Below are 10,028 nucleotides of genomic sequence, written 5' to 3'. Positions count from 1 at the left end.
GCGGCCCCTAAACTAAAATAAATTCATATGATTTGTCATATCGTTTTAACGGATGCATTTTTTCCTGTGGTCCACACGACATTCTTGCAGGTTTTGGAATAGACATGTTTTAATGTAATGAGAAATTTTTTGTAAATGTAGACATCAAACACGACTTTTTATCATCTCTATTCCGTGCTAACATTTCATCCGATAAATCATAGCATGTGAATTTACTAAAATATCGTTGTTTTGCAAATAGTAGCTGTTTTGATGTAAGTAGACATCACTGGTCGTGATTGAACTGACCTTCACTTGACATTCAGCCGTTGAATTTCGTACTTTTAAGGGTAGTCAGGTCCTGTTTTCTTCCCAACGAAGGCGTAATCAATTGATTCCAAACTCATCTCCTGCATACATAGATTATTCAAGATGGCTCTGAACAAGTTAAGCATTGAAAACTTGGATTTGGCTGGAAAAAGAGTTTTGATGAGGTAATATTTATAAGATTAGATTTGAAATCGGTCAATATTTTTATGTAAATGCATTATTACAATTACAGAGTCGACTTCAACGTCCCCATTAAGGACGGCAAAATTACCAGCAACCAACGTATCGTCGCTGCCTTGGATAGTGTGAAATATGCATTCTCGAAGAATGCTAAAGCCGTCATAATGATGTCTCATTTGGGACGTCCTGATGGCAACAAGAACCCCAAATACACTATGGCTCCCGTTGCCGAGGAGTTGAAGAAGTTGTTGGGCAAGGATGTTACATTCCTTAATGACTGCGTTGGACCCGAAGTCGAGGAAAAGTGCAAAAATCCTCCAGAGGGCAGCGTTATCTTATTGGAAAACGTACGCTTCTATGTTGAGGAGGAGGGCAAAGGTGTAGATGCTACCGGTGCCAAGGTTAAGGCTGATCCAGCTAAGGTTAAAGCTTTCCGTGAAAGCTTGGCCAAGTTGGGTGATGTTTATGTTAACGATGCTTTCGGTACTGCCCATCGCGCCCACAGTTCCATGATGGGCGAAGGATTTGAAAAGCGTGCTGCCGGTTTGTTGCTGAATAAGGAGTTGAAATACTTCTCACAAGCCTTGGATAACCCACCACGTCCTTTCTTAGCTATTCTCGGCGGTGCCAAGGTAGCCGACAAAATCCAATTGATTGAGAATCTCTTGGATAAGGTCAACGAAATGATTATCGGCGGTGGTATGGCATTTACTTTCTTGAAAGTATTAAACAACATGAAAATCGGCTCATCATTGTTCGATGAGGAAGGTTCTAAAATTGTACAAAACCTAGTTGATAAGGCCAAGAAGAACAATGTCCAACTTCATTTGCCCGTCGATTTTGTTTGCGGCGATAAATTTGCTGAAGATGCTGCCGTTAGCGAAGCCACAGTTGAAAGTGGCATTCCCGATGGACACATGGGTTTGGATGTTGGACCTAAAACCAGAGCCGCTTTCGCTGAACCAATTGCACGCGCCAAGATCATTGTATGGAACGGTCCTCCAGGTGTCTTCGAATTTGCCAATTTCGCCAACGGCACAAAAGCTGTTATGGACGCTGTTGTAGCAGCCACCAAGAATGGCTGCGTTTCGATTATTGGTGGTGGTGATACTGCCTCTTGCTGTGCCAAGTGGAACACCGAATCTCAAGTTTCGCACGTTTCGACCGGCGGTGGTGCATCGTTGGAATTGTTGGAGGGCAAGACATTGCCAGGTGTTGCTGCTTTGAGTAATGCATAGATCCATGTAGGTGGTACATCAAAAAGTAGAACGAAGCACATAGTTTAGCACATGTTGAAGTGGAAAGAACAATACATATATATTGTGGGTATCGAAATTGCAACTTGATTGTCGTTCCGACGTTGAATTCGTCGCCCATATATACACATATAAGCTAATTTATGAAAAATAAATTATTAGTTGTTGATTAAATGTTCCAATAAAGCATAAACTACATACACATACAACAACCAACAAGTTTTTTGTATTCATTTGTTTTTTTATTTAAAACTATTTTCTAATGAAATTATCATTCATAGACGACGACGTTCGTTGAATATTATTAAGGTTGGCTCTCAAGCGGGAACCGACCGATGTCTGATTAGCTATTGCCTTTTTAACTTCTTTGTTTAGGAAATCCTTGTCGAATTCTCTATTCTTGTTTTGTTCTTCCTCGCGGGCATAGTCTTCACGGTGCTTTCGAACGGCATGTGATCTCTCTTCTTCGCGCCACTCTGCATTCGCCATCATTTCTTTCAATCGTTGTTGTTTTTCTTCATCGGTTAGGCGGCCCGATGGCCGCTGCGTACTGGCGGCAGTGGATGAGGACTTGGGTGACAGTTTCCTATTGCTTTTAGGAGAACGGCGTGGAGATCTAGATCTCTGTGGAAACTTCTGTGAATCCACCCTGCGCCTGGGTGAACTAGACCGTGACCGGGCTTTATATGATGATCTATGCCGACTCGATTTTTCGTTAGAACGTGATCTCGATCTATTTGTGCGTCTATTGGAGGATGGAGATCTAGATACACGTCTGTTGCGTGGCGATCTCGATCTATCTTCCCTTTTAGTTCTATTATAACGATTGCTTCTCTCTAAAGAAGACGATCTATTTCTTCGCCTATCAAACCGTTTAGTATCAGGCGATGGAGATTTATCTGTCCGATTATTGTTTCGTTTCACATTTCGATTTCTAGATGTTGACCTAGATCTTCTACGCGTTCGATCAATTGATTTTGAACGCGATCTATCTCTATCGTTATAACGGTTTTTATGTGATGACTTTATAGGTGAACGCTTGCGTCTTTCACTTGAATCCCGCTTGCCATTCTGACGATTGTAATGTTCAGATTCATGTTTGTTGTGTCCTTTCCTACCATCTTGATATTTTTCCTTTCTAAAGTTATCCTCGTCATCACTTTCACTACTGTCTTTGCGTTTCTTCTTTTTTGACTTATGTTTTGATTTTGCCGCTTTGTCCAACTCTTGAGAAATTTTTTCATATTTGGAATCCAAAATTTTATCTATATTCAACCCCTTCTCCAAAAAATCCTTTTCGTCAAGTAATCCAACTTTGAGTTTTTTGGCCAACTTACTGTCTATGTCGGAGTCATTATCGCTATTGGAATCACTTTCCGATGAATTGGAACTACTGGATTTACTTCTCTTCTTATGTTTCTTTTTCGGTTTTTTGCTTTTCTTCGATTTCTTGGGTTTCTTAGCTTCCTTCTTTAATTTTTCATCCGTTTTCAGGATTTTGTGCAGCTCTTTCAACTTGACCGGATTTTCAAGTATTTTTCTTCGGGTTTCCATTTCGCGTTGTTTAATCAACATTAACGGATCTTCCATGAATTTTCGCTGTAGATCAACCTGTTCGGTACTTTGGATGTTTTTGTAAGCTCTAATCGAAAACGGCACACATTCATGCTCCACGTGATTCAATGGTTGTTTTACACCCACAAGATTGTTTTTCTCCTTTTGCTGTTCCTCAGCCTGAAGTGCTTCAAATGACTTGTCAATTTTGCGGCCCAGCAGGTATTCTTCTCTATTTATTAGTTCATGGGTACCTAAAAGCACAAGAATCGATTATTATTGGATTCTCAGAAATAAATGTTCAAGTTTACTTTTGTACATCCAGTCCAACTTTTTGTCGCCTTCATGACCACCAGACAAAACGCCACTCTCACGCCCAGCCCTCTTCAGGTCTTCCATGTCACGTTCCTGCTGTATTTCTTTTCTCAGATCTTCAAGTTTTTTCTCTTCCAACGCCTTTGCCTGTTCGGCCTTCCAAACCTGTTCCTGGTTCTTCAATGTATGGGGATGCCATGACTTCTTGGAATTCTATGAAAGAATATCGTTTACAATTAATTTAATTAAATAATAATTAATAAAAATGATTACTTACTAGATCACCTCCTCCCATTATAAACAGAAAACAACCTCGCCGCTAAAATGACAACACAAGCCGACAAGTTTTTTAAAAATAAAAACAATAAAACAAAAAATTGCCAATATCAGACTAAAACAAAATATTTAGAAAAACGAAAAACAACGGAATGGAGAAAGATTTTCCGCGCAAACAGTCTTTTTGGGCCTTCAGTACTTCCAGAACGGTGTCGAGGTGTTGAAGAGTCTACACTCTGAGAATAGATAAATTTTTGAAAAACGTTCCACCTGTTACGAATGGGATGTGATAAGACAAAATGCCCGGTAAAGAAGAAGTCAAAAAAGAAGACGTAAAGTTACGAATGAGGTGGGATGGAGACTAAAAAGGAGTTGGATTGTTTACGAATGAGGTGTAGGAAGACTAGTTCATTGAATTACACTTCGTTTCGTTATTCACTATAACATGATAACACATTGTTCTATGGACTATAAAATAAGAGAATTTACATTCTCGTTTACATCGTACTGGATTTAACTAAAAGGATTTAATTAAATAGTATAATAAGTAATAAACTAAGTGTGAAATTGGAAAATGTTGCCACTTGTCCAGTAGGGGAACATAATTACATTACATAAAATCACACATATAGATACTTTTAATATATTAAAATTAAATTGTTTGCACTTATCAGGTTCGTGCACCTTTTTTTAATTTACGCTGTTTTAAAACCGATGATTTGTATATATTCTGAATGATTTCCATATAATAGATATAATAGCCCCAATTTTACTTATGGCAAGTAGACATCTGCATGAATGTACCCATGGTACAATTATTCAAGGCAGGCCATAGAAACCTATAAATTACAATTTTTTTCATTTTCATACTGTGGCTTGTTATGCCAAAGTCATATACAAAATATGTGACTGTGTGTGTAATGTTTTGAAAAATATAACAAAATACACAGCTAGCATTTTCTATCCAAAATATATCCAAAAAGTTACTACAAGACGATGAAAACACTCGTAGGCGATATCGTATTTTTAACAAATAAGTTATAGTGCTCGTTACCTTTAAGAAGTATCTTCTTAGTCACAATTAGAAGTTAATAAAGCGACACTCTAAAATGACACTGTTTTGTTACCTTAAATATTATCGCCTTAGCTACTTTCAACTTTCACTAAGAAGATACGTTTAAGATGTGACGAATGCGTGCTTCATTTCTTCAATATCAATTCTGATACCCAAAGGAAATAAAATACTTGTATGAATGAGTAATTGCAATAATAATGAGTAACGTATATTATGCATAAAAAATTGAACATTTAACGCTAAAGAAGGTTAATACTAAGCAAAGCTAAAAACATTTAGTTAATTTATAATAATCGCCCATGTGACATGTTCCGAGAGTTTTTGAATTCCCATTCTTTTTTAAATTCCCATGTTGTGCAAAATGGTGTGCTCAATTTCGAGCGAAAGTGCGGCTCGAAAGCAAAGCTGTGTTCAATATGTTACGAAATGTGTTCATTAAAAAAACATATGTATCATTGGAATTTGCAATTTGTTTAACAACAAAATTAAGAAAAAATATGCCTGCTGGCTTATTAATTGCCTTGGTTTCTACCAGAAAAAGTCTAATGATACTAGAACGTGTTAAAATAAGCATTTATGGATATTTTATGGATTTTAATTTATTTTATTTATACTTGCTCAGAAAAACACGTACGATCTCATTTCGTTTTCAATCTACAAGGCTATACGTGCTCGAATTATATTCCCAATATTTTTTTGGGAATTCGGAATGGAGCACACCAAATTTGGGAAAATGTTTCACATTCGAGCAAACTCGAAATGCAGCACATGGGCGAATAGTTAATTTTTCAAAAATTTTATTGATTTACAGTCTTCGGTTGTTTTTTGTGTATTCTATTCCGAGCGTGTAAAATATGTTGTTGATAAACTTTAAGCTGACTTGCCTCTTATTATAGTATATGTGGTAAATCGCTAAAAACTGGGTTTTTTTATATAGTTCCACGCCATGTTATTTCAATTGATTTTTGATCACTTATAACAGCATTAATTGCTAATTTAACAAATGATGACATTTCTCTTCCCCCAACACGATTTATTAATAATTTCTGTAAAAAATTGTATTTAGAACGGTGGCAGACATTATGATAGAAGTTATATATTATTACCAATTGATCCCGAACTTCATCTTCTTTTAAAAGTTTTGCATAAAAATTTTTAAAATCGTCGAAAACATAAAATGGCAGCTATGGCAACAATTGCAATTCTTTTTCTAAGGAAGTGGGCATTATGGAATGTCTTATCTCATTCTTTAGAGTAATTACTTGCTCCGTAAGTGATTTAATTAACATCTGTGCTGCCATTTGATTTTTGTTAGTTTCCTTTAAATAGATTTCCATGGTTTTTTTAGACTTTTTATTTCAATTTGATGCTCATAAACACTCCGACTTTTAATATCTTTAAGATTTATGAAAATTATATGTAAGTATTGCATAAAAATTGCTTTAGTTTTTAATTTAATTTTTATACCCTTCACCACACTGTGGTACAGGCACAGAGTTATGAGTAAGATCGAAAATGATGTCTGCCAAGTTTCGTGAAAATCGGTTCAGATTTAGATATAGCTCCCATATGTATTTTCATCCGATTTAAGGTAATGTTATATAAATTAGTCTCTGGAAAGTTTCCCTGAAATCGGTTCAGATATAGATTTATAACAAAACGCGTCGTCTGTTAGGATACATAAGTTCAATATACCCAAAGTGGTGAAGGGTGAAGACCGACTTTAGTTCTTTCCTTACTGGTTAAACATAAAAAATGATTATTAATCAATTTGACCGTTTTATGTACTGATAATCGCCGGCAGCGCCTTTTAAAAAATATATAGTTAAATCAATTGATCAATTAATATTAATAATATCACTCAAATTACCTTGTTTAATGGTTGACATTTCATGATGTCATTTGCTGACCATTGGTATGATCTATGTATATTACATTTTCTGCATAAAATATATATATTTCAGAATTCATGTTTGCAGTTTGTATTATAAAATATACCTTTATTATTTGCGCCCATTATTGAATTTAAGCGAAAGCCGTCAGTAATACTTTTCCGCATCTTTCTATATTATTTGATACAGCAATCAAAAATGTTTCAGGCCGAAGACGCTACAAGACTTTGCAGCTGAGGTGGAACGTTTGGTGCTAATGGCGTATCCAGGAGAGAATCACCCATTGCTGGACCGTATGAAAATCGAAACCTTTGTGAATGGCATACGTGACCCTGAGATTAAATGTGCAACATATGCGTCACCAAAAGCGTCGTTTGCCGAAACTGTGTCGTTTGCCCTTGCCCAAGAGACGGCAAGAATGATTGTTAAGCCCCAGACCCACAAGATTAGCCAACTGGAGACCGAATGTTGCGAACACAAATCTCTCGTTAACTTGATCAAGGACGCCATGAGGCGGGTAATAGAAGAAACAAAGTTTGTAGGGATGACTAAGCACAGGGTTAGATGCTACAACTGCGATAAAGCAGGTCATATTGCGCGCGAATGCAGAGCTAAGCGCAAACGATCCAGGTCATCGTCACCAACCCCAACGAAAGATGGTAGAAGAATGGCTCAACAGTCCACCAATGAGTCACCGTTAAACAGAATCGAGCACAGAGAAGGCGGAAAATACGGTAATGCTGATGCCCTGTCTCGTCGGCCATGCAAGGTAGAATACAGCTACTGCTCAAAGGCTGAGTGCAAAGAGAATATCGTGGATGTCCGACGATTGCAGTTTGAGTCGGGAGAAGATTGGTCGACGGAACAACGAAGAGATCCCATTTTGGGCAAAATAATTTCGGCCATAGAAACGGGCAAGCGACCTAGTCGCAAAGAAATTACCTCCGAAAGGCCTCTCTTAAAATCCTATTGGGCCCAGTGGGACAGTCTACTTATAAAAGATGGCTGCCTATATCGCAAATGGGAAAGTGAGGGCGGTAAATCTCACCGGAACTTGATCGTCGTCCCAGACTCCAAAATAAGAGATGTCTTGTCGGAGTTTCACGATGGGCCAAGTGGAGGACATCTTGGCATAGCAAAGACCGCTGAAAAGGTAAAGCAGAGATTCTACTGGGTCGGCTGTCAAAAATCCATTGCCGACTGGATTGCCAATTGTGAAAGGTGCATAAAAGCTAAAGGTCCAACACGGAAGAGTCGAGGCTACATGCAGCAGTATAATTCAGGAGCCCCTTTTGAAAGAATCGCAATGGATGTAGCTGGACCGTTCCCCACAAGCGACTCTGGGAACCGGTATGTCTTAGTGGTCATGGATTACTTCAGTAAATGGCCGGAGGTTTATGCTATCCCAAATCAAGAAGCCAGGACAATTGTGGATGTGTTCAGCAAAAATTGGATTTGTCGCTATGGTGTTCCATCTGAGGTTCATTCCGATCAAGGTAGGAATTTTGAATCAGCGATCTTCAAGGAAATGTGTGACTCCTACGGAATTAAGAAAACCAGAACGACGCCCCTACATCCACAATCAGATGGTATGGTGGAAAGATTCAATCGCACCCTTGAAGAACATCTACGGAAAGTGGTGGACAGTGGCCAACGAGACTGGGATGAGCATATTCCAAAGTTTTTATTGGCTTATAGATCGGCCATTCATGATTCCACATCCCGGACCCCAGCCAAAGTTCTGTTCGGAAATGAATTAAAGCTACCTGGCGATTTGATATTCGGTGCTACCCCAAACGACGATGTGAACCAAGATGAAGACAGCCAAAACTCTTTTAGCAAAGTCCACGATGCAGTTCGCCATCGAATAAAAATGGTTAGCAACCGCATGAAGGCAAGGTACGATCGAGCGGCAAATACCGATGGGTTTCAAGAAGGGCAATTGGTACTATTGTTCAACCCACAACGAAAGAAAGGACTATGCCCCAAATTGCAAACGCACTGGGAAGGACCCTACAAGATTGTCACGAAAATAAATGACGTCGTTTATCGCATCCAGAGGAGCGACAGTCCCAGGTCGAAGATGAAAGTTGTACATTTGGAGCGGCTGACCCCCTACGGAACGGGAACTGTGCCTATTCGGGACGAACAGGCTTAAGCGGGGGGCAATGTTACGAATATAACTTTAGATTTAAGTTAATTTAGATGAATTCCGTTAATTTAAGAATTTGAATTGTAACGTAAATTTCTACTACGCAGTTTATTTGAATAACTTCACAACAACAACCACTGTATAGATTTTTCTACATCCTTCCATTTCCTCTTTCATTTTCTATTTTGTTATTGTCGTACAATTCTTGTTAAACGTTATTCCTCTTTCTTTGTTATTCCCTCGCCTGTATATGTGTTGTTGTTATTGTAAGTTTGTTTACTCAAGTTTGTTGTTGTTATTGTTCACTCAGTAAGTTTGTTGTTGTTATTGTTACTCAATGTGTTTGTTGCATTGGTAGATTGTTCGTGATTTAGGTGTTACCAGATCGTCTAGAAACTTCTGTAGCGACAGGCAGGGCTCATATAAATAGAGGGAATGGAAAGGCAGTGAGTCAGTTGTGAATCAGATCGCGAATTGAAACCGTCGTGTAAAGTAAAGTGCAAAGTAAAGTTGTGTGAATAAAATCATTGTAATAATCGTAATCAGAAAGAACCCGCGTTTTATTTGGTACGAATTGTATCGGGAAATAAAACAACGTCTACACGGGATTTAGTAAAATCCAAGAACGTAACAATATTTTTAAAATTTAATTTTTATAACTGACATTTCTTAGTGTTATTGCAGTGTTGCCACCTCGCACAAATAATTTATTGAAAACAAACATTTTTGTACGTGTTTTGAAATTTCCGATCACTAGAACTTTTGCAGCTGTTATATGCATGCATATATTACAAGGTAGGGCACAGCTACCAACTGATTACAATTTTTTCTCAAGGTGGCTTGTTCCATAAAATCAAAATACATATTTTGTGTATGTGTGTGTATTGTTTTGAATGCAATGTCAAATAAATTCAAAATAAATTGAAATATATTCAAGTTTAATTGAAATGAAAATACAGTTTTTAACAAGTTCGTCTGGAAGTAATTACTTTGTTATGGATGAAACAAACATTTTATGG

At 37.8% G+C, this 10,028-nt stretch overlaps 2 protein-coding genes across 2 annotated transcripts; one reads left to right on the top strand and one right to left on the bottom strand.

The window, feature by feature from the left end:
* Window positions 1-411: 411 nt before the first annotated feature.
* On the top strand, window positions 412-1,748 carry LOC133321636 (phosphoglycerate kinase). The gene is made up of 2 exons (XM_061530719.1): window positions 412-473; window positions 542-1,748. Exons 1-2 carry the CDS (start codon window positions 412-414, stop codon window positions 1,725-1,727), a joined length of 1,248 nt encoding a protein of 415 aa, XP_061386703.1. The 3' UTR covers window positions 1,728-1,748.
* A 249-nt stretch (window positions 1,749-1,997) lies between these two features.
* Window positions 1,998-3,909, bottom strand: LOC133321635 (pre-mRNA-splicing factor CWC25 homolog). The gene is made up of 3 exons (XM_061530718.1): window positions 3,892-3,909; window positions 3,611-3,827; window positions 1,998-3,553 (listed from the first exon to the last, which is right to left on the bottom strand). The coding sequence occupies exons 1-3, from the start codon at window positions 3,907-3,909 to the stop codon at window positions 1,998-2,000; spliced, it is 1,791 nt and encodes a 596-aa protein (XP_061386702.1).
* Between the last annotated feature and the right edge of the window lie 6,119 nt (window positions 3,910-10,028).

The sequence above is a fragment of the Musca vetustissima genome, unplaced genomic scaffold (assembly GCF_032173495.1).
Source record: "Musca vetustissima isolate MV318-11 ecotype Yass unplaced genomic scaffold, APGP_CSIRO_Mvet_v1 utg54033, whole genome shotgun sequence".
Taxonomy (NCBI): Eukaryota; Metazoa; Arthropoda; class Insecta; order Diptera; family Muscidae; genus Musca; species Musca vetustissima.
Note: the sequence above shows the minus strand (reverse complement) of the source record. Positions and strands in the feature narration are given on the sequence as shown.